Source organism: Polistes dominula, unplaced genomic scaffold (assembly GCF_049000335.1).
Source record: "Polistes dominula isolate Pdom_NZ unplaced genomic scaffold, Pdom_raw_medaka contig_11, whole genome shotgun sequence".
In the NCBI taxonomy this organism is placed as follows: Eukaryota; Metazoa; Arthropoda; class Insecta; order Hymenoptera; family Vespidae; genus Polistes; species Polistes dominula.
The window spans coordinates 591,420-616,271 of NW_028301154.1; the positions used below are offsets into that span (position 1 = coordinate 591,420).

Consider the following 24,852-nt stretch of genomic DNA (forward strand, 5'->3'; position numbering starts at 1 on the left):
TTTTATTCTATTATTTATCATTCTGAACACAATTTATGGTATACCTTTACTTTGAGAGTACGTCCATCGGAACACCTGTTAAGATTTTGATCTCTCGAGTCGTTTACTTCAGTCTCGTGACTAGGATTTTTCCGTAAAGATGCTGGCGAATCCTGAAGAATCGACACCTATATTTTTACTTTGTTGTCTTAGATTTAAAGTGTTCATGTTAAGAAAATGAATTTTTACCTCAGTAGTGATAGCAGGTGACTCAGGTTTTCTTGTACCCTTTTTGAACTTATGTCTGATACCAGTTTCTGATCTTCTTCTTTCTCTTTCTTGCTTACGTTTTTCTAAATATTCCGGTGGAGCCGAGTATAATTTTTTCGCCGAGCTTTTGTCGGTCGGAGAATCGTCTGTTTAATTCATTTCAATTAGTACAAATTAATGAACCATCAATTAAAATCTATCGCGTCTAATATTTTTCAATAACCATTACCTTCGTGTTGAGTCTGACCAAGTTGTAGAAACAGCTGCCTGGCGTGAGAAGGTATAACAGCATTGTAATTCTCAAGGATTACCCTTTTTATTTGCAATGTCCACTCCCTTTTTTGTTCCAGGTTGCGTGCCTAAAGAAATAAAACAAAGCATATTAATTTTTTTATTTTATTTACATCATTTTGCTTTTAATATTATATTTTTTCCTTTTATTCTTTACCTGCAATGTGTATTGCAACCTTGGATTGTCAAAGGGTATCACATGGAAACTTAATGGTTCTCCTGGGATGCTCTCGATCAACATCAAGTTGGAACACTGAAATAATATTTTAATATTAGTATGAAATTTTTCGAAATATTTTCTTGATCAATACATTTAGTACATCACAACCGACCATGATATGAGCTTTGTAGACCAATAAACCATCCTCCTTCTTCTTCGTCAGAAGTAACATCCTGTCAAAGAGAAATGCATGTCTCGGTGCTTTGGCTCCTCTCATTCTGAAGCGACCTTCGGCGATAAGTTCACCACTGGTAGTTAAATCGGGTCCTGGCCATCCATAAAGAAGTGATTGAATTTCTTGAACTCTTACAGCGTGTTCGTGTCTTCTCTTCATCGCATTAATGTGTTTTGCTATTCCAGTCATCGCTGCTAGTGCACCCTCGATCGCATTTCTTCCTTCAGCTTCGTTTTCTCGAGCGTCACAACCTGCTCCATACTCTTTCGATAAATTCTGAAAATTTCATCGGCAATTGTTATTCATCAGAATTGTCCAATTATACTAATCAATCGATCGATCGATCGATCGATTTTTTTACCTCTAGCAGCAGGTGATATTTGAGAATCCTTTGAACAGGCTTCAACAAAAATGATCCCAGAGGTAAAGCGTGATCTAAAGCTGCCTGTCTTTCTCTAAAAGCTTTGGCTGTCTCCTCTTGTCCCATCAAGTCGGTTAACACAGAGACAGTTCTACAATTTTAACATATCGTAAAGTTTTTTTTTTTGAAATTTTTCCCATTAGGGATTTGCGATGGATTAAAATTGGTGAGAGTTTTTACCTGGGATAATTTGTACAATATTCGGTATAGACTTTAAATCCTGAATTGTGCTTGATGAAAGTGTTCGCGAGACGAACCGGATCAAAAGAACATTTTTCGATTTCTTTGAGAAATTCTCTGAAATCAAATATTATATATTTAATATTTGTATTCTTTTCGTAATCTGTGTGTGTTAGGTTTTTTTTTTATTAAATAATATACCTGTTGAATTCGAAAATATCCTCGATGTTGCTGAATAAATCACTCAGTTGTAATTGATGTACAAAAGACGTGGGATTGTCTCGCCAAAAGATGAGATAGCCCTGATTACAAAATATATTCAGATTTATGCAAATCGTTGAAGAAAAACTACAAATAAATATTTAACAAATATTTACCTGTATGACTTGTCGCAAGTGTTCGACATATATTGCTTCGGTATCAATGATTTCAAGAAGTACTCTTTCCACAGGATTACGATGAGGATCGCAATAACGTGGACGATGACAGGGCGTATTTCCTTCTGTGCTGTCTCTTCTTTGACCATTGGTACCATTACCAATACGACAGCTAGCTTCGGATACCGTAACAACTCCGCTATCACCTGAGCCTACAAATAAATCATTCGTGTTAAAGACATTACAAATAGTTTTATTGACGTTTGAATAAATTCAAAATGGTACCTTGTGAACTGGCACAAGTGTCAGCTAAAGATTCGACTGAAGCCAAGTATGGATTAGTTGCACATGTGTTTCCCTGATTGCTACAACCACTGGATGATGTACTAGAGGCTATTGAACTACCAGATAATGGTCTTCCACTTCTGCATCTTCTTTTGTACCTAAGTTGATTAAGTCCATTGGCATTGGCGTTTGTTTCTTGTACATATGAATTCTTCTTATCGTCTTGCTCGAGAACGTTGATCGACAATCTACTTCCATCTTTTTCTTTGTCCACCTTGACCTCCTCATCCTCCTCTTCGTCGTCATCTTCGTTGTTGTTGTCTACTCGATGCTGAGTGACCACAACGTCTACTACCGTACTTGTTGTATCCGTTTCTTCCGTTCTCTCACACATCTCGTCACTCTTTTCTCGATGACTATTACTATTACTGCTACCACTACTACCAGTACCACTACCACCGCTACTACCTTTCTTAGTTGCCTCGCCACAAAGCTGACCGAATATGGAACCTCGTTGGGAGTGTGGTACCAAGCTCAATCGTTTCTGCAAAGCCGCTGGTATATTACACGATGCTGAGAGGACTACGTGATCGTGATCGTAACCGTTGCCACGACGTGCAAGCTCGTCGAACATGCCCAATAATTGTGGCACCAGGTCCGTACTCGTGCCTGAAATTTCATTTCAATTTTAGATTCTTTTATTCGTTTAAATATTATTTTTCTTAGGCTAGTTTTTAATTTAATACATATTTGCGAGCTTCTTTTGTCTCAATTTTTATGATATATTAGATTGTTTTTGTAGTTAAGTTCAGTTTGTGTTATAAAATACCATAAAGTTTATATTAGGTTGGCAAGAAAGTAATTTTGGTTTTTTTTTTAGTGTGAAATATATTACTTTTTTGCCAACCCAATAATATATAGCTTATATACTTTCTTTTTCATAAAAAGATGTTGCAATTCATTTGGTTTGCACCTTCCCTTTTAAGGGGAATTATTTTCTTAATAAAATAAATAAAATTACATTTAATTTCAATATTAACGTGCGCGATAGAAGAGAAAACCACGTATGTATGTGTATCGATAGATAAACTAATAATATAAGAAAAATATAAGATAAATGACTCGATGAGAAGTAAAAGGAAGATATGAAAAGTGAGATTTAATCGCTAATACGATCACCGGTCAATTAACACGGTAGTCCTTTATCGGCGCTAAAACATTGCCGTTGAATATATAATTCGTATTGCACATCGTTTCTTTTTGATATGGCACCGAACAGAGAACGCACACGCATGGCTGATTCTCTCGTCTCTTTGCGGCTACGATCGTTCGGAGAGTCGGTTGGACAAACAAACGAGCAGGATGATGGTTTCCAATTTCCTTGGCGGCAGACGTGAAATCAACGTTCTCCAACTTGGCGGCGGCGGCGACGGCGGCGGCTGCAAACCAACGGACTTGCATCGATGCGTTTTTCTTGCGTTCTTGCGTTATCCTTTCCTCTCTAATGTTAGATATACATGTACTACTATACCCGGCCATATTTGCGATAGCAACATTTTTTTTTCTTTTAATATTTACTATGAACGCGAGCTTCCATACAGTAGTAGATTATTTTTCTTTAAATTATTATTATCTAATTTGTGTCTTTTATCGAAATTATTTATCCATGTAATCGATTAGTACATTTATTTTTTTGTTTGCTTTTATTTAATGTTAATTTTGTTAGTAGAGTACGTCGAGATTGATTTATTTTAAATTAAATCACTGTCCGCCATATTTGTAACAGACAACTTTTTCTTCTTTTACTACTTACGGTGGAACGGTAGGAGAACTTTATACGGGCTGTTTCCTATATAAATTATGCGTTTTCAGATTTACGATGAGTTTTTTGTTTTAAATTGATTAGAGGTGTAGTTAAGAAACCACCATGTAGATCTATTTCTGATGCAGAATGTTAAAGCATATATATATTCGAGTGCACGAACGAACGATCTTCTCTCATGGACTTTCTTTCTCTTCTCTTCGTTCTGGTTAACGGCCTCGATCTTCAGTTATTCGCGTGTTAGAATAGATCTTCCCTATGATATATATTGAAACTTTAGTAATATATTTTTCACGCACATGTACACACACACACACACACGTGCGCATTTCCTTAATTTTTGTTACATTATACAAATCATCGATGGATCATCAATCACCCTATTATTTTTTCCTATTACTCAAATGTTGATAACTTTAACATGAATATATATTTCAACATCGTGAAATAGATATATTTCTAAGCTTTTAAAGAAGATAGATTTAGAAAATCTAACGTCAAATTTAACGATGCAAAACCGACAACGAGTATCGTTCTAAACGTTCGGTCATGCGTTGCAATATTTTACACTTTACCAGAAGAAGAAGAAGAAGAAAAATAAGAACAAGAAATGGGGGAGAAAGAGGAAGAAGAAGATGCTGCTGCCGTTGATGATGATGCCAACTTTGAGGAAAAAAAAAAGAAAAATTGATAGAAGGCGCCAAACACGGATGCATCCGTGCATTTGCTCGATCGAGTCTTCTAAACGACGTTATCAAGATGGCCTTGATTTAATTGGACGCTTTCGTATGTTTGAGTACGTACTCATATATATACATTTATATATAAGTATATAAGTATGTATCTAAAGTATCGTTCGTTGTATACACCTAAGAGACGAGACTTAGTTTCACCGGCATGTGTATTAGCAAAGAAACCGGCTACGATTTAATGACGTGAAGCGAACTATCTGTAAAAGTGCAACAACTAGAAGTCATCGATGCATTTCTGCATTTTATGCGGCTAGTTTTCCGCGTGTTATACACCACGATTAAAATTTATTCATGCGATCATAATCCATCTTTTGATATATGTGTGTATTATTAATAATCATTTATATACAATTTATTTATATTTCATTTTTTTCTTTCAATTGAAATGACAGAAATTAGATTTGTATCTCGTGTTGCAAATTTGATTTGATTCTCTTTAACACTAGACAGATATACCACCATTTTCTATCACACTAGTCAAAATAACTGATGTAGAAAAAAAATGCTTTTTGAAGCTTCCAGTCTTTAGTTACTCTTAAAAAATAACGAAATTGTTTAACAATAATACATTTAATAGATAAATGAATTTATAGATATTTTGAAATAACAAAACGCTTAATTATTTACAGATTTCAAATGTTACATGAAGTGGAAATTTGGAATTAAAATGGCTACTACTCTGGTATATCTAGTGTTAAAAAGGTTGTTACATTTAATAGCTTATAGAAGATTTAGAAGACTAATAAATTTCTCATCTTTCTCTTTATTTTCCTTATTCTTAAGGTTGAATGCAGCAACAGTCTCTGGTTTAGGAACGTGCAGTCGATGCACTTGGCTGGAGCTACTCTAATAATAGTACGAGAGGACGAAACTTTCGTCGTGTTAGTTTCTAGCAATGCATGAAACCTTTTCTAAATGATATTTAAAAGGAAACAACAATAACAATAACACATCTATGATAACAACTTTTTACATCAATTTGTAAAATATCTTTCAATGTATTGGTATAGGCAAGAAAGTAATTTCGGTTTCCTAGTGTGAAATAAAACTCAGTTGTTTATTTTTACGTTTATTTAAAATTACACGAGGAATTTGTTTCTATAGAAACTTAAAAGTGTCAACTACCAAATCTCAAAAGACAAAAATTTTAACATTAACATATTCGTGGCTGGAATATTTTTTCCGATTCTTATACTAAGTAACAATTCGTATATACTAAGTATAATAATATATATAACATACTAATAAAGTAATAATAAAATAACAATAAAAAATAATAAAAAAAATAATTATGAAATAATATAAATTTATTTTTATTAAATTTAAAAATGTAAAATGACGTGAATCACGTCAACGTTAGCTTTATCTATTGGTGCTAGCCGAAATTACTTTATTGCCAACCCAATAATAATAATAACCAACACGTAACTTTTTCCTATAACACATATACATCGTATATATATATATATATATATATCTTTGTGTAGTATTATTAAAAGCGACAAAGATAGTTTCAGTTTCTTCATCGGTCAAGCGTAACAGGCATCCCGTTTGTTGGTGTATCATCGTCATACGTTTTATACGTGCACGCGTATGCGTCTGTGTGTGTGTGTGTGTGTGTACGTACGTGCGTGCATGTTTGAAATTGCGGGTGGAACGGCCGACGTTTGTGGCCACTTGAATTCTCCCCCCCTGTCGTCCCCTATTCGTATTTCTGTTTCTTTCATTTATACCAAAGCAGAGGCGGATCCCGTATTGCTTTTCGTCAATGAACGACGTTTTCCTTCCTCTTCTTCTCTTTTTCTCTCTTCTTGGCTATTTTTACTCTCTCTCAATCGTAAATCCTCAATCCCCCTCCCCCCTCCTCTTCCTATCTCTTTCCTCTTATTTTTCTTTTGGTCCATCCATTCGGCATCATCCCAAAGCGCCAGTTTACTCGTCAATGACCGAGAATATTATTACGCCATGAAAGAATAATCTTTGACCGATTGATTTTGATTGATTGATTGATCGATCGATCGATCGATCAATTTAACTTTTTCTTTTTTTTTTTTTTACAAATGCAAAACATTAGATAAATACTATAGTTGACTGATAGTATTATTGGGTTGGCAAGAAAGTATAATATTTCGATTTTCTAGTGTGAAATAAAATTCAATTGTTTCTAAATCTAACAGTTGTAAACAAAATTACACAAAATTTGTTTCTATAGCTACTTAAAAAGTGTCAACTACCAAACCTCAAAAGAACAAAATGTTAACATTAACAAAAAGAATAACGAAACAAACATAACGCTATTTTATTTGGTGCAAGCCGAAATTATATACTTTCTTGCCAAGCCAATAAATAGAACAGTAGTAAAACGTCAGAAAATGTAGCTATTTGCTACTACCAAGACTACTGTTGTGTATTGAATAGCATTGTCTGACTCACAATCAGTTTACCGTTACATCTTAGTTTGCCGTCGTTGACCCGTACAAAGAGAAAGATCGAGCAATAAATTAAGCCTTTCTCAATCCACTCGAATTCCAACGATTTAGTCTTTAGTCTTATCTTCATTCTTACAGCCATATTACAACTAATTCTATGATAGATCATTAGAATATTTTCGTTTCATCATATTTATCAAATTTATTATTCATTCTCTTATCATATTTTCTTATATGGAAAAAAAAATTATATCAAAATTATCTTTAAACATCTCTGTATGTGTATGTGTATGATTACATGTAATTTCTTAATTATATTTCTAATTAACACTAGATTTTACCAGACCACCAGTCATTTTGACATTGGTCGGGCTATTTTAATTCTAAATTTCCACTTTGTTATTTAAAAATGTCTATAAATCCATTTATCTATATCGTTCGTATATATATATATATATAAAATAATACTATAATAATATAATATAAAATATAATAATAATATAATAATATTATATAATATATAAATATAATATAATAATTAAAATATAATATAATAATTACATTTTGACTAGTGTGGTAAAACTAAGTATACTGAAAAGAAAATGATGGTATATCTAGTGTTAATTACACTTTACTTCTTTTGATATAGTCATTTACGTGTTTTTTTGCTTTTTGTTTTTTTTTAATTCTCTTTCTCTTTCATTTTCTTCTTTTTCTTCTTCTTCTTCTTCTTCTTTTGGAGTTTACAACACTTTGTGGTTCATTCGAAGCAGACAATAATTTATATCAATTAATTGGCCAGTCGAGTTTTAATCTCGTGCGTTTTACCTCGCGAACGACTTCGGTATTACGTAATCGAAAGGTTATGCAAGCGAATAACACTTAGGTGTTTTTATGGGGGATGGGGGATGGGGGGGAGGGAGGGATAAGGGGAATTTTATGAGAAAGGCCCTTCTTTCTCTCGCGTACCTTATCTATCAAGAATCTCGAGTACACGATCTTTCGTGGCACGGCTTCACCATACTTTGCTTTCTAACTATGTTTCTTCGTACAAGGAGTCAAACGAGAAAAAAAGAGAGAGAGAGAGAGAGAGAGAGAGAGAGAGATGAAAATATTTATTTAAATCGAATGGAAGATTCGAAAGAGAAAATTCTAATCAATAATTCATATAGAACACCTTCGTTATGTTTCAAAATATCAGATTTGTTGAATATTTAAAATTGAAATAATGCTAATTAGGATAATTATAAATAAATAAATAAATAAATTGAACTCCTTTGCAAATGATATACCTCGGTGAATCGAAAAAATCAAAGGCAAAGGCAAAAGCAATGTTTTTTCAAGAGCCCTCGAATAAGGACCCTTCTTATTCTGCTCGAAGGGACATCACCTACCTCAGAGGCGTGCACTCTATAAGTGGCAGTAAAAAAATTCTTCGAATATTTTACCGGCTCACATCATAAAACTCACAAACCACTAAGTAGGTTTTCAATTTTCTAAAGTGGCCTGAAATCCTGTTCAAACATTCAACATGTTCTTTTATCAAATCCGGATCAAAAGAAAACTTATATTATAATTTTATTATATTGTAATTTACATTTATAATTTTATAATATTATAATATTTATATATATTATTAATTCCGACCACTATGACACTCATATCCAAATTGAATACGTCCAAAAAGGGTTAAAATGAAATATCGCAAGATAACAGACAATTCCAAAATTGATAAATTGGGATGTAAATTGTAGCAAAAAAAAAAAAAAGAAAAAGAAAAAAAGGGTTGCAACATTTGAACAAAAAAATTTCTTTTATATTAGAATTGTTATTGAAGTCCCAATAAAGGTGAAAATTAGTCTAGAAAGGGAAAGACGAATGTGACATAGTACGAAGAAGAAGAAGAAGAAGATGATGACTAACCCATAAGAGAAGAAAAAGGAAAGAGAAAGGATCGTACAAAGGTTGGAATGCACTTGAGCTTACTTGCTCGTTTGAGTCTACTTGTTTCCGGGTGCATCTCTCCGGTAAGAGATAAGAGAACCTTACAAAAGGCTACTCGAGGAATTCCAGAGCGAAGGAGTCTCACGTTCAAGCAACGTGATCCTTGTACTTGTCGCTTTACTTACTCTGCCATATACGTGAACGGAATATTTTATTTATTTTTTCTTTTTTTTTTTTTTGTTTGTTTCGCTCACTGTCTATCTATCCGTTTCTAATATAAATTTACTAGTTTTTTTTTCTTTTGCTTTTTCATCCTTCCAACTTAGTCTTTATGTTACTCATCCTTTTCTACTATTTTCCTTTTCTTCTTTTTCCTAGTCTGTTGAAGGATTACGTGACGAGGAATAAATATCAAATACAATGAACTTGATTCTAATATTTTTAGTGTTATTATTGTTTGCTGTTGCTAAGGATAAAATAAACTTTCAAATATAATCCTAGATTTATCCAGTCAATGTGATGAATAAAGAACCTTGAAAATATTTGTTATTTTTTGATTATTATTATTATTATTATTATTATGGATCATGTTTGAGTTGTGTTAGGAGATATCTAAGAATGAGTCGTAGTAAATTGTGAAAGAATATTAAATGGAACAGAATGATTCATTCTAGAAAGAATGATTTCATTTGGGTTCCACAACGAGGAGGAAGAGAGAAACGTTGACTCTTCACTCTCTATATCGTGGTTTACTCATGAACACCATTGTTCTATCTTTCGTAGATGTTTATGGTACGGTCAACTAATTTTTTATTTATATTTCGAGATCGATTAAACTATTTAGAAATATTTAAAAATGTTAATAGTTTTTAAATGAATGTTTTTATCGAAGAAAAAACTTTAGAAAAAAAGGGCGTACAATTAATACTTTAATGTGGAAGTAGGAATACGCAGTCAAACGTCGTCAGGGGCCCGGTATTTTTCGAGAATATTTTTCAAGAATTAATTGAAAAAAAAATACTTTATTCTCATTCACGAAAAAATTAACATGGGACAAAAAATAATAATTTAACAATAAATTTTATTTTATAATATATATAAGGTTATAAATAAAATAACGGGCAATGTTTTTAATAACACAATAACACACATGTTGTGTGAGCGGCCATTAAAGTGTTAATATTTCATTTAGATTGTTTAAATTTGTTCTAACGATATCCTAAAGTAAATATTGAAAAAAGATAAAAACAAATAGTGTCGTTTAAATATACTATACTATAAGATAATCGATGGTACACGACAAAACGTTCTAATTAATCTTTGGAAGATATCAAGTTGTCGATATGACATAATTACGGTATATCAAAATGTTCTAATTCATCCAAGATAGTTCATAAATTGCATTGGCGAAAGAGAGATCGGACAAGCGGAATAATTTACCTATAGATCAACTAGATAAGATAATCTTGGATAGGAGCGACATTAGAAATTCAGGAAACCTTGATAAAGTGGTTAACATCGATTAAACCCATGACGCTTCTACTTTGGCATTCGACAAGGTATTTCCATCTCTTTCTATCTCATTCTTGCCTTCAGGAGCAAAGATCGGCAAAGCAACCCACGCAAGAACGAGAAGCGGCTCTATTAAAACCCTCCACCATCACCACCATCACCACCACCACCACCATCACCACCATTACCACCATCAGTGCACAGGAATTTACTTGTTAGAAGACGAGTTTGCTAAGCTTTAATAATCTCATGTGACTTTCCATACACTCTGAATATTCGCATAATCTGATTCTATACATGTATACATCATTTACATATATATGTATATATATGTATTTGCACATATGCATACGTATAATGATAGCTAATGAAAGCCTTGCGATCATTTTGCCTTTGGACAATTTTCATTCGCAGAGATAATAGAACGTTCATTAAACTTACATAATCATTTCATGGAATCGTATCACAATACGTTTCTTATTATTCTTATCATTTGTCAAATGTAATTTTAACAAGAAATGATTATATTCTTGTTTTTTATTTGTAATACGATTATTTTTATTACTATTATATTACTGTAAAAAAAATTATATACGTGTCATATAAATACATATATATTTTATAATAATATTAATATAATAAATTATATAATATATATTATTGATATAATATAATTTGTATAATATAGATATTATTTTTAATTTATTTAATTTTTTTAAATATTATATTATATTAATTATTAATATATAAATTACTTATATAATATAAATTAATTATATATATATATTATTAATATAATATATATTATAATAATATTTTAATATAATATACTATAAAATAATATTAATTATATATTAATTATATTATAATTATAATATATTATATATCAATTATATTAAACTATATAATTATATTTTATTAATATTAATATATATATGTATTTCTTTTTATCGTTCGAATTGCATTCTCTGCAATTTTTCGAATTGCATAAATTTCATGAGGTAATACGCAAAGAGGAAGAAAAAAAAATCATAAAACATTTAACGTAATTTACCAAGAAAAATAAAAAAAAATAAAAAAAGAGAAAGATATTTTACGATGATGTTTCGTATTTTCAAGGTATGCAAGAAAAGAAAGGTTGCGTTATGCAAACACAGCCTTATCTTATCGTTTAACTTTAATTGTTCCAAATGAATAAACGCAAATGATATTTAACGATTTAATGATTTTTTTTTTTTTTTTATCTTAAATCATTATAAAATGATAAAAATATGTTGTATCATTACAAAGAACTTGTATTCTATAATAAAATTCTAAATCCGTAATAGCTAAGAGACTTGGAACATTAGAAAAAGACACGAGAGACTAGGATCGTACGTTTAATTTGCCACTTTAAATTACACTCGAGGGGGAACAATGAATAAGAACACACATGCACACACACACACACTAACACACACACAAACTTCTAGGAAGATAGAAATCGTTCCACATTACCCGGTGTCTTATAAAATTCACTTTTCATTTTTTTTTTTTGTAAACATTACTTTTCTCTTTCTAGATTATTATTATTATTATTATTTTTTTTTTCTTTTTAAAGGGATTATAAATTTCAATCGAATATACACAACAAAATAACACCTTAATCAAAATACAAATAAAACAGTATCGATATTTGATAAGAAAGAAGAAGTAGAATAAGTAGAAGAAGAAAGAAAAAGATAAAACGCTTACTTCTAATCTTTTGGCCGATTCTTCTGATCGATCCAAAAAGACCCGGACAATTTTGATCTCTTCTTTCCGAATAATTGAACATTTAATTTAATTTTCACGTGCGACACATTGATCACGATCACGAACGATTAAAAAGCACCAACGGAAATAGGAATACATATTGAAAGTACATATGTCTTTTCAAAATCACAAGGTTTGTACAATTTGTAGATGATATTTGTCAACGCAATGTCGAATTAGATTAATTTTTTTCTTAAGATTTATCTTTTCTTTTTTTCATTTTTAATCTAACACGTTTATTTATCATTTTTTTTTCTTTTTTTCTTCTTTTTTTTTCAATAGATACGAGATACAAATTAGAAAACAAACGTACGAGAATATAATACGTGCATTTATGTAAAAAAAAAAAAAAAAATAAAAAGAAATAAGAGAAAGATTTTCTTAAGAGAAACCCACGACGCGCACACACACACACACGCGCGTAATTCTTAACTGTTGTGTGTATAAACAGGTAAACACTGAGAACGTATAGACTTTACTGTTCGAGCAACAGGTAGATACTGAATGTGAAGTCGAGGATGGGAATGGTACGAGCGTGCCACTCCGGATGGACGAATCCGAATGTGGAGGAGCGAACGCAGCAGCTATTGGTAGTCTCGTTAAAGTCCGTTCACAATGAGCGACCATTCATTGCTTATTATGTCCAAATAGATTTATTTCTATTATTACTATTTCATTTAATTGATCTTACAATTAGAAAAAATGATTTATTTCATATACTAGAAGTAAAACATATTATCTTATCTTTTCTTTTGGTAATCTCGTTAAAGTCCGTTCACAATGAGCGACCATTCATGCTTACTATGTCCAAATAGATTTATTTCTATTATTTCTATTTCATTTTAAATTAATCTTACAATTAGAAAAAATTATTTATTTATTATTTTTTTTTTTATAGTAAAAATAAAATATATTAGATTTTCCTTTTTCTTTTGAAAACAAATCATTATATTATAATAACAATTAAAATATAATAAATATCTCTAGTCGATATTGAACGATAAAACTAGACATTTCTAAGCAGTACATCAATAAGAAAAAAAATCCCAAATGTTCCTAGATGAGTTTAGGAATTCTAAGTTCATATTCTAAAAGAATATGAAAGAAAATCAAAAAATAAAAAAATAAAAAATAAAAAATACAAAAATCATAGAACAAGAAAAAATGCAGTTGAACGTGTTGTGCAAGGATGAAAGAAATGGAACACGCATATACGATCTACGATCTATTGGTTGGAGGTGAACAAGATCTAGATAAAATTTCGTACTGGTTCGCAGCAGCTCGCCTGTTTACTACTTATGACGTGAACGTGAGATTAGAAACAGAACTATGTTTATTATCTTTCTCTATGTATTATTTCTAGTAGCGCATAAACGAGCGTGTATTCAAAGAAAAAGGAAAAAAGATACATTCTGATCGGTGTCAGAAATCATTAAGCTGCTATCTATCCGTATCTGGTGGAATCAACTGTCGTAACAGAAGCATAAGAGGGAGGAGGGAGGAGGGAGGAGGGAGGAAGGGGGAGGGAAAGGGAGGGAGGAAGGTGGTACTTCATTTTGAAATATGTTAATTCGACGTATCAAGTCCTGTACCATTAATAATATTGGACTCTCGAGTGGCACGATTCTAAGAGCTCCTACTCATTGATAAATTCTTACCACTAATAAGAAAGAGTCAGAGAGAGAGAGAGAGAGAGAAAGAATGAATGAAAGATTGAAAGAGAGAACAGATAGCTCAATTTTTTTTTTTTATAGTATTTTCTAATTATTATAATAATAATAATAATTGTGCTCATAATTATGAAAGTAATTTAGGACAAAATTTAACCAGTTGCCATATCAATATATACAACCATATATTATATATATTTATTCATATAATTTTTTATATAATTTAATTTATAAATAATTAATTTATATAATTTAATATATAATAATAATAATATAAACTCAGTGATTGTGTGTGTTTCGACAAGTACAAAATTGTACCGCAAGACACCGCAACCATGAAGTTAAATCGTAGAGCAAGTGGTTAACAACAAAATGAGTTTATTAGTTGTTGAACCGTATTTTTTATTATTTAAATATAATATAAAATTCATTTAGTGTTCAAATATAATTATCGAAATATCTCGAATCAAAGGATATATGATTTAAAATTTTAAGATCACTTTCATTATTTATGAGTACAATTTTGTATTTAACAATTTTGTGAAGGAATGAAGCAAACGTAAGATATCTTTTTCATTAAGTTTTCTCTTCCTTCTTCCTTTACCTAATTATTTTCCATTTCTCCTCCTCGTTTTACATCCTTCCGCTCGTAATTTTTCTCATTCGTGCTAGTATAACCGATCTGGAGTAATCGTTTCTCTTGTATCAAGTTTCCAGGAAGTATCGAACATACCCGAACAAGCCAACTAAATCATTTAATAGATTTTGCGATAATATTTCTATCATTTTTTTTATTTGTTGTTGTTGTTGTTTTTTTTTTTTTGGTTTGGTTCGAGTCACACTTTCTTGCAACTATTTCTTCATTTCAATGGAAATAAAATGTTAATATATAATAAAAATATTATACTAATTATTACAGAGTCAGATAGATATGAAAAAACAAAAAAAATGTGGGAATCGATCTATAAAAATGATCTAGAATTATTTTTTGATTAATCCTGTAACGTGGACAGATTATGTTATATATATACATATACATATACATATATATTTATATATATATAGATATTTAGCATGATCGATCTTATCTTACACTTTCTATCAGTAACCCCAACTTATGATATTTCATTTCAATTTCATTTTTCAAACGCACACACACACACATATGTATATTTATTTATTACTATAAATTCTATTATTTATAGAACTGTAAAAGGAATGATTTTTCATTAATGCCAATTTTATTTTCCGATATGCGATCAAGCGAGTAAATTGAAAGAGTAATATATGAATGTGCATAATATATAATATGTGCATGGTATGCATGTATTTTATGTATACACACATACAGGTTATGCAAATCTTGTTAATACCTTCTAGGGGAAAGGTTAACTGTACAGATCGTAATGATATGTATATATATATATATATATATATATATATATATATATATATATATATATATATATATATATATATATTGATTACTGACAATAAATAGGTCGAAGTCGTCCAAATTGTATACGTCCAATAGATAAATGGATTTATAAACATTTTGAAATAACAAAACGTTTAATTATTTACAGAACTCAAATGTTACATGAAGTAGAAATTTGAAATTAAAATGGCTGCCCTATTATATCTAGTATTAAATAATTAAATGCATTAACATTATAATTTTGTAAATAATTATTTAAAGAAATTTCAAATGAACGGATCTGAAATCATAAGAAAAGAATTTTCTTGACAATGGCAGCAGAACTAGTTCGGTGTGAACAAAGTCTTAGCTTGTGAGCATACTTCTTTGACGTTTCTCTAACAGAGTGGGAGAAAAAGGGAGAAAAAGAGAGAAAGAATAAAAGAGAAAAAGAGAGAGGGGGAATTTCAATCATCGCAATGAATTACAACGAGCCAGTCACTGAGTGTGACTCACCAGAGCACTCGGTGCTTTAGCCGCCCGTTGCACCAAAGAGAGAAACAGAAAAAAACACAGAGAGAGAGAGAGAGAGAGAGAGAGAAAGAGTCATCCTGATAAAAGCTTTTCTTCCAGCCACGCCATTCTGTTAACAAGGAATTTCAATTCATACAACAAATTCTTACTCGAAATATCAAAGAACATCGACAAACTACAAATTAGATGAATTAAAAGTTTACAGATCATTTTTTTTAGTAATTTCTTTTTAAAGTTTTACTCACAATGTATAATTGAACGAAATTATGAAAAGTTTTAGTATAGGGTTACGTCAGAGTTGTATGCGTATGTATGTCATGTGTAAATATTTGTTAATAAATCGAAATTCACCGTTGGATTGGCTACGCAAGTCGATCGAATTTCTTTTGTCGAGTTTTGACTTTTCGAATAATAAATTCTATTTATAATAATAATAATAAAAATAATAATAGTATCTCGGAAGCCCGTTAAATCCCAGTGATTTATGTTGTTGAGGTTAAGGAGTATACATTTTTCACGAGAGATTTCATCCAACAGGCGCTGCCATTTTGAATCGGGGTAATGGAGATTTCAATGACTTCCGAGTACTTCATTCGTATATAATATTTCTAACATAAGTATCTTTTACATATGTGATAAATAACTCGCATTCTTTTTCAAATATACTTTCACGTAAAAAAGTAGGTGTTTCAAAGAGTGTTGTTATATACATTGACATTTTTTTCCCAAAAACGTCATTAACACCAAATATAAGTCAAAAAGGTGATAATAATCATCGAAAGGAGAAAAGAAGAGTAATCCGATACTTAATGGCGTTCTTTCGTTCATGGTGTTCCTTTCTCACACTTTTAGTTGCTACTTTTAGCTGAGTTTCATTCCTGACCGTTGTTAATCCTCAATAAGCATTGAATCGTATGGTGATACTTATGGGACAGTATATAGTTAACTAGAAGTACTGGTACCAGTCAGTTATGTGCTGTTGCTGCTGACTTGTCAAACGTAACGTGACACTCTTTCGTTGCCATTACTTGCGTTCATTCGGGGTCAAAACTTATATCGTAAAAAGATCTTTTCTCTTTTTTATACTTTATATTTATTTAAAAATTATAAGAGGGGTGGAGGAAGGTATGGGGTTCTATGAAACCTTTCTATGAAACCAAGTAACAAGTAACTATGTTAACACATTCGTGATCGTTGGTGTGAATTCACGTCTTTTCAAGTTCTATTCCTAGTAAATTTTCAAAATTTGATAAAAATAAATTTATATATGTAATATTTAATATTATTTTTAATATTATATAAATTAATTTAATATTATTTAAATTATTTCAATATAATATTTAAATAATTCTATTTTATTATATATTATTATATTTTTGCAGGTACTACTCAGTATTAAAAAAAGAAAAAAAAATATGTCGGCCGCAAATATGTTAACATTTTTTTTAACAAAAAAATATATTTTAATTCTATTTATTTAATCTTAAACGAACGAGACACATCCTCCTAATTCTTTTCATCGCGTATAAGTAGCACCTTAATTCTTTTATGGTTGGCACGAGCAAGCAATGATTTCTATTTCCTCCTCCATCACCTCCTCCTCCTCCACCCTTTTCTCCTTTTTCTTTCTACGATCAACGCCCTCTCACTCGCATACCGTGCCAATTATTCTCAGCACGGAAGTTCTGTTCTCCTAAGCGTGAGAGATCGATGCTAAAAGACTCTCTCTCTCTCTCTCTCTCGATATTTAACATTACTACCAACACCTACTAAGTGTTCTTAAAATTAATCAAGAAAATGTTTAATATTTATTTTTCTAACATTGAACATTGTTTTATATATTTTTAATTGCACGAGAAATGACCGGCACTTAACTTGCCTGTGACGCCATGGGGGCCACCGGCCATATGACAGTGACCGCCGTATTCCACATCGTAGCGCCACGGATAATCCTGGTAAAATTGGCATGGCACTCATGTTAAATCCACCTCCCACCATAAATTGAATTTCTATGAATTTTCTTGACCGTTTGTATTTTTTTTCATTGCACGAGAAATCATTTGAAATCATTTGAAATCCACCTCCCACCATAAATTGAATTTCTATGAATTTTCTTGACCGTTTGTATACTTTCAAATGATTCTTAAAACATTTTCGTATTATTCCGAGACACCGTGTATATAGAATCGTAATAATAATCATCTTTTATTCATACACCTTTCGCACTTGAGAATCGATAAAGAAATGATATTTGAAAAACGATCGTGATCTCACGCGTGCCAATGTCTAACAGGAAGATCGATGCGTGCGTCGTGTCTGCTTGTTCCGAGGATGGGAATCCTCCAACACATAAACACAAACACACACACACACACACACACACATTCACATACACAAACTCTTATAAATGTTTGATCATGGGAATCGTTGAGATGTGTTTAGTTATACATTGCTACGATCTTCAATGTTCTTTGGATTTTCCTATCATGAGTCATAGTATATATAAAATGTGTATGTATATGCAGCATCTGTAATTTATGCATGTATTAGTATAGACATAAGGATAGTTTTAACATTAAAGTCTTTGATTATTAGTTTATTTCTGTTAGTCGATAGGTTGATAATTATAAAGAATCGATGGTGAAACTCGATAGTTGTCGATTGGTATTTATAGAAATCGTTGATTATTATTAGAATTAGTATTAGAATTTATGATGATATGTATGTGCGTAGATGTGTTATATACAGTATACTGAAAGGAATATGAAGAATTTAGAAAATGAAGCTATGTAATGACAATGTTGTGTTTTTTTCTTATTTTATTTTTTTTTTTTACAGAGAGATAGATTATTATTAGATTTAGAATTTATATATGATTATGGTGTATATTAGAATATTGAATGATATTGTGTATATTAATATACTGAAAGGAATATTATATTAATTATATAATATTTGTAATACGTTTATAATATATATAAAATATATATTAAAATATATATAAAAAAATATAGATATAAATATAAATATAAAAATTATATTTTATATATATATAATTTTTTATATTTATATTATATTATATATAAATATAAAATATATATTATAAATATTTGGATAATTAATATTATATATAAAATTATAATATTTTGTAATATATTATATTTCAATTATGTATTTATTAATTATATTATATCTAAAATAAAATATATATAATATATAAAATTATATTATATATTATAATTTTATAATATATAATATAAGTAATTCCAAATAAAAATATAAGGAAAAAATGTAGATGGCGAAATATTAAATGGAAACAAAAAAGATGGTGGAAGAAAAAAAACAAGTAGAAAGGGAATGAGATATAGAAAAAAAGATAAGATCATAAAGAGAGAATGATAGATAAAAAATAAGAGAAAAGGTGTGAGTAAAAGAGAGAGAAATAGAGAGAAAGAGAATGAGAGAAAGAGATAATAACAGTTTGAGCACGTAAAGCATATGTATATATATATACACACATATATAAGTCTTCCATACATCTCATTTGCAAGACGATGATTATTTCTTGCGGCGTTCACGATTTACACGCACGGCATATATTCCTCTCTTTCTCTCTCTCTCTCTCTCTCCTTTTTTAACACGCGATACGTATAAAACATCTTACATGCATTCTTTGATGCATTTTCATTCCCTGATCGAGAAAGTTTCTAAACTGTTGTCACGTTCAGTGAACCCCTTTCGTCTAGTTTTCGAATGATATTAGACTAACACACACACACACACATACTTTTACACTTCGTGTAATTACTATTTACTAGTATGTATTAGACCAGTTATGTTCGTAGAATGTGTGTGTATGTGTATGAATCTACAGATGGGCGAGGAAAGATGGAAAACGAGGACGAGACTTGAACAATTGGCAAATCGTGTTTTTCCGTCATCTTCTATATATAGATCGTCTCGATCATTTATCTAGGTCAAACAGATTATCTCGTAAAAATCATGTTCGTTGTCAATGTTAAAAAAGAATCTACCTTAATACTATGATTATTAAATTAAATTAAAAAAAAAAAAAAAACAAAAAAAACCCATGATAATATCATAGTTATAATTTCATTATATATATATATATATATACATTTTTCTCATTCTTTTAATATACACCATAGTCATTTATACATTCTAATTCTAATAATAATCTATCTCTCTATCTTTAACTATTTATTAAAAAAAAAAACAAAATACATAAAACACAAGATTGTTATTATACAGCTTCATTTTATAAATTCTTCATATTCCTTTGAGTATACTAATATACACCATACCGTTCAATATTCTAATATACACCATAGGTCATTTATAAATTTTAAATCTAAAAAGACAAAATAAAAAAAAATAAAAAAATACAAGATTGTCATTACATAAAATATAAAATAGAATATAATAATTGAAATAAATATAAAATATAAAATATAATAATTGAAATAAATATAAAATAAAATGTAAAAATAATAATATTTTAATAATATTTGTAAATAATATTTTTAAATATAATATAATATAATTTTTCTTTGATTAAACATTTCAATATTAGAATAAAATTAATCAACGTTGCGTAATAGTGCGTTAAACTTTTAAATAGAAATAGAGAAATATTATTATTCTAATATTAATAGAACTTTGTCTCTCTGTCTCTCTCACTCTGAGTTTATTTGTTGCAACAAAACCTATTCTCTAATACATAGAGAGAATGCATTAGAAATGTCTATATATAGTTACGGAGAGCTTACTGTATACGCGTTCTCACCGAGTAATCCTCTCTCGCGATTAGTTTGCCCGACTTCGCGAATAATTACGAGCATAAAGTCGATATATATCCATGTGTTCCTTTGCTTTTACCTATACATATAATATAAACTGTAGTTATTAGAGTCCTGTTATTATCGTTGTCGATCGGAAACTGGACGTTGCTTTCATAAGAATCCCATCTATATACTTATACATACAATATATATATATATATATATATATATATATATATATATATATATATTTCTATATTTAAGAGAAATTCATATGCATACATGCAAGTTCATGCATTAGTGTATTTATTTATTTGTATATACATATGTGTATTGAAAAAAAGATTGCATGTAACAAAATGTATACATGGTATAGATTTGTATAACAAGGAATGCGTGTGTTAAGAAAATATCCCGCCCCCCTCCTCCCCCATGTAAATATATTTGTATAGAACAAATGTATATACGAGAGAAGAAAATTGCGTACTACGTGTATATTATTCTATATATATGCATTTATATATTTGTATGCAACGAATGTACATATTTGAAAAGAAGATTGCACGTTATATGGATATTTGTATAAGTGAATGTCTGTGTATATCTTCAATGGTGTGTGTTTGTATGTACGAAGGATACCTCAGAACAGGTCGCGATTAAGTGGAAAGAGAGAGAGAGAGAGAGAGAGAGAGAGAGAGACCTGGAATTTTTGGTTCATCCTGTGTGATGTTTCCCTCTCTACCTCTCATTCATATCCCACCCTTCTACCACAGGACTACTCCTTCAATCTTCCCTTTCCACTAGCGTGACACGAGTCCCTTCGTTTTTCACATTCCTTCCTTCAAAGGAATCTCTCTCTCTCACTCTCTCTCTCTTTCTCTTTGGTATATTATAATTATTGATTTAGTCGTCTTTTCATATCGACAGTTGAATAAAGGGTCCTTCCCTTCCAAGCATCAGATATATTCCTTAGATAATTTTGTAATCAAATTTTTCAATCGTTTGTATATTATATATATATATAAATATCCGTAATCACTTAGTTGCCAACCCAATAATATTATAATAATAACAAACAAAAATGTTAGAAAACAATTTATAAAAATACAATTTTGAGATCGTATGACAAATTCGTGTTACATATGAAAAAAAAAAAAAAAGAAAGTAAACGTGTTAAAGGATAAGCCTGAAATTTGATTGTTAACTAACAATTAAAAACAAATTCAAAACATATTTATAAATGATCTGAAATTAATAAATCGCGATATGTGTCTAGGTAATTAAGATAGAATCTAAGCTGTTATTAGCCGATGGAAAGAGAAATCCAATAACAGTCGTCCTTCTCTCTCTCTCTTTCTCTCTATCTCTATCTCTACCTCTCTGTCTCTCTTTTTCATATGGGGGAATATGGGGGGATACGGGGAGGATTTCAGTTTATATTCCGTCATCGTAGAAGTTAACGCGAGCTAGGAGCAATCTTTCGCTTAAACTCTCACATATATTTAGAAACATGCATTCTAAGTATCGCGTGCGTATCTCTTATGCTTAAATTAGAACCCACTGTAAGGTCTCTCTTTCTCTCATTCTCTTTCTACACCCATGTTATAAGTTCATAATATACCTGAGAATATATGCACAATATATAGGTAGTCTCTCTTACAAATGTTTCTTTCTTTCTATTTTCCTTTTTTTTCTTTTTTTACTTTTGTAGTTATTTTATTTTTTTTTTTTTATCTTTTATATCCCATCAAAATTTATGATCGAAAATGAAAAGATGAAAAAGTGAAATCGGGAACACCGAAACTCACACATTTTTAATTCCTCTCTCTCTCTCTCTCTCTCTCTCTCTCTCTCTGTCTGTCTTTCTATTTTTCTCTGTCTTTTTAAGAAGATTTAGAATGATTAGAAAAATATCTTTATTTTATATTTGATTAGATATCCCTGGATATTATTCATTTTATTTCTTTATATTTTTTCTGTTCTATAAATAACTACTAAAATAAGTTTGAAGAACGTCTGCTTATCATCTTAAAAAAAAAAAAAATAAAAATAAAAAGAAAGAAAGAAAATCCCTTCAAAAATTCCAATGAACTTTCGATGAGAAATCAAACAAGCCTATTTAGAGTGAAACGCGGAGAACGTAAGTAAGTAACACAAACATACACATATACACACACACATCACACAACAACACATACATACATAGATACACGCACGAGTTCACATCGATATGATAAAAATGCGTACGGAATAATGCGTGCAGTGGCAGCAGGATGGCGCCAATACGAGACGCCCTGTGCCCCTCTGCTGCCCTTCCCCACACCCTTTTCCTCCTCTTTCTAAAGAAAGAGAAAGAGAAAGAGAAAGAGAAAGAGAAAGAGAAAGAAAGAAAGAAAGAGAGTGAGAGAGAGAGAGGGGCAACGAAAGGGGACCAACGTCGACCGATTGGAAGAAGAGTACAAGTGTGAGAGAGAGAGGGTAAAGGAAGGGTAAAGAAGGGTGGGGTGGTAGAAGGGGGGTGGGTGGGGAGTTTATAAGAGAAAGAAAGGCGGCTGTCTCGGATGTCTGGCTCGGCGGATCGTTTTTCTTCGAGGAACGGCGCCTCGCGATCCAAGATCTCTCACAATCACTTGCTTTAATCCTTGTCCAATCGATGAAAAATCCATTCGATATTATTTTTATCACTGTTACGTGCAAAAGGGCACGTGTCGTCCCTGTTCCAATTGAGTATTTTACTCTTTTACAAGCATCATTCAGATTTATATATATTATACCTGTCGTCGTACCTTTATTTTGTTTTTTTTGTTCTTTTTATTTTCAGTTGGAGAGTTTGTTTCAAGCCAATGATGGATGATCTATGAACTTGAACGGAGATCTAGTTTGTAGATTTTTTTATAGATCAATTTTAGGAACTTTTGGATTAACGTATTTATACATGTCTCTCTTGCTCAATCTATCTTTTTTTTTTTTTTTTGTTTTTTTTTTTTTGAGGGGCAAGGGAGGAAGGATTGGTTTTAGTCGAGGGAAAAATTATAGATCTTCGTGTTATTTTTATAGATCATTTTTAGAACGTAGAAAGTGAGAAATGTTTTTGTCGTTTGTTAATACTTTAATGACCGCACGTTTATGTATAATGTCGGTTAGGGATTGTGTATAATATTTTTGAACAATTAATTTAGAAAAATTTGATTAAATTGACGAATAAATTAATATAAACAAAAAAAAAACAACAACAACAATTTAAGAACATATTTAATTGTATATAATTTTAAATGTATAAAAAGTTATAAATAAAATAACGACCCAATAATAGTTGTTCCAGCTATCATACACAAGTTGTGCAAGTGGCCATTAAAGTGTTAAGAATAATTTACGAATGCATTTCAATGATGAAAATAAATAACAAACAGTTGGATAATTTTAATGAAAAAAAAAATATATTTGACGAAATAAAATGTTAAAGAAATAAATAATCAATTTGAAAATAAGAGAAAATAATCATTGTCGATCGATCGGATGAATCATTTGATTTGTCGATCGCGTAGACGATCAAACAACGAGTCGATAAACTCGATAAGCTTGTTTTCGTGTTAACGTACTCTCCTCTTCTTCTTCCTAAGGTGTGCCAGTTCATTCCTTACTCCATCCCAGAGCGATTTAATCGAACCGAGACGAAGGAGATCGATGGCTCGGAGAATCGATAATCGATATCGAGACGGCAGGTGACGCACGATTTTCTTGGAGGAGAAATCTCAAGTAAAATAAAATCAACCTTTGATAATCAAACCCCATATTTCTATATATATATATATATATCCTATTATTATCTTTCTTCTCTGTTAGGTAAAGCAAAGATTCGATTGAACCAATAATAATAACAACAATAACAACAACGTTACTTAATTTAACCCTTTTCGGACGGGTGTTCACTCTCTGCCACCACATAAGAAACCGTATATATTAATATATTATATATAT

The 24,852-nt window shown here is 30.5% G+C and overlaps 1 protein-coding gene and 2 long non-coding RNA genes across 6 annotated transcripts in view; 2 read left to right on the forward strand and 1 right to left on the reverse strand.

Moving 5' to 3' along the window:
• The window catches only part of GEFmeso (Guanine nucleotide exchange factor in mesoderm), a 57,175-nt gene that overhangs the window by 5,527 nt on the left and 26,796 nt on the right, over positions 1-24,852 (reverse strand). The window contains exons 1-11 of one of the 2 annotated variants that reach the window (XM_015329822.2): positions 12,392-13,010; positions 2,199-2,867; positions 1,914-2,125; positions 1,738-1,838; positions 1,537-1,653; positions 1,297-1,447; positions 873-1,211; positions 698-793; positions 479-608; positions 229-395; positions 45-152 (exon numbers count right to left, since the gene is read on the reverse strand). In XM_015329822.2, the coding sequence (XP_015185308.2) occupies positions 45-152; positions 229-395; positions 479-608; positions 698-793; positions 873-1,211; positions 1,297-1,447; positions 1,537-1,653; positions 1,738-1,838; positions 1,914-2,125; positions 2,199-2,867; positions 12,392-12,473 (2,172 nt within the window). In that variant the 5' untranslated portion in view covers positions 12,474-13,010. Of the gene's footprint in view, positions 1-44; positions 153-228; positions 396-478; positions 609-697; positions 794-872; positions 1,212-1,296; positions 1,448-1,536; positions 1,654-1,737; positions 1,839-1,913; positions 2,126-2,198; positions 2,868-12,391; positions 13,011-24,852 lie in introns of those variants that run through there. The other variant, XM_015329821.2, reaches the window with a different exon arrangement.
• On the forward strand, positions 390-871 carry LOC149030548 (uncharacterized). The gene is made up of 2 exons (XR_016178635.1): positions 390-529; positions 600-871. It is a non-coding gene; the product is annotated as an uncharacterized LOC149030548 (long non-coding RNA).
• LOC107071117 (uncharacterized) lies at positions 2,712-5,972 on the forward strand. 3 transcript variants are annotated; one of them, XR_016178633.1, is made up of 4 exons: positions 2,712-2,853; positions 3,478-5,092; positions 5,402-5,474; positions 5,556-5,972. It is a non-coding gene; the product is annotated as an uncharacterized LOC107071117 (long non-coding RNA). The 3 variants fall into 3 exon arrangements; XR_016178632.1 differs by having other exon boundaries at positions 5,402-5,972; XR_016178634.1 differs by having other exon boundaries at positions 3,478-4,816; positions 5,402-5,972.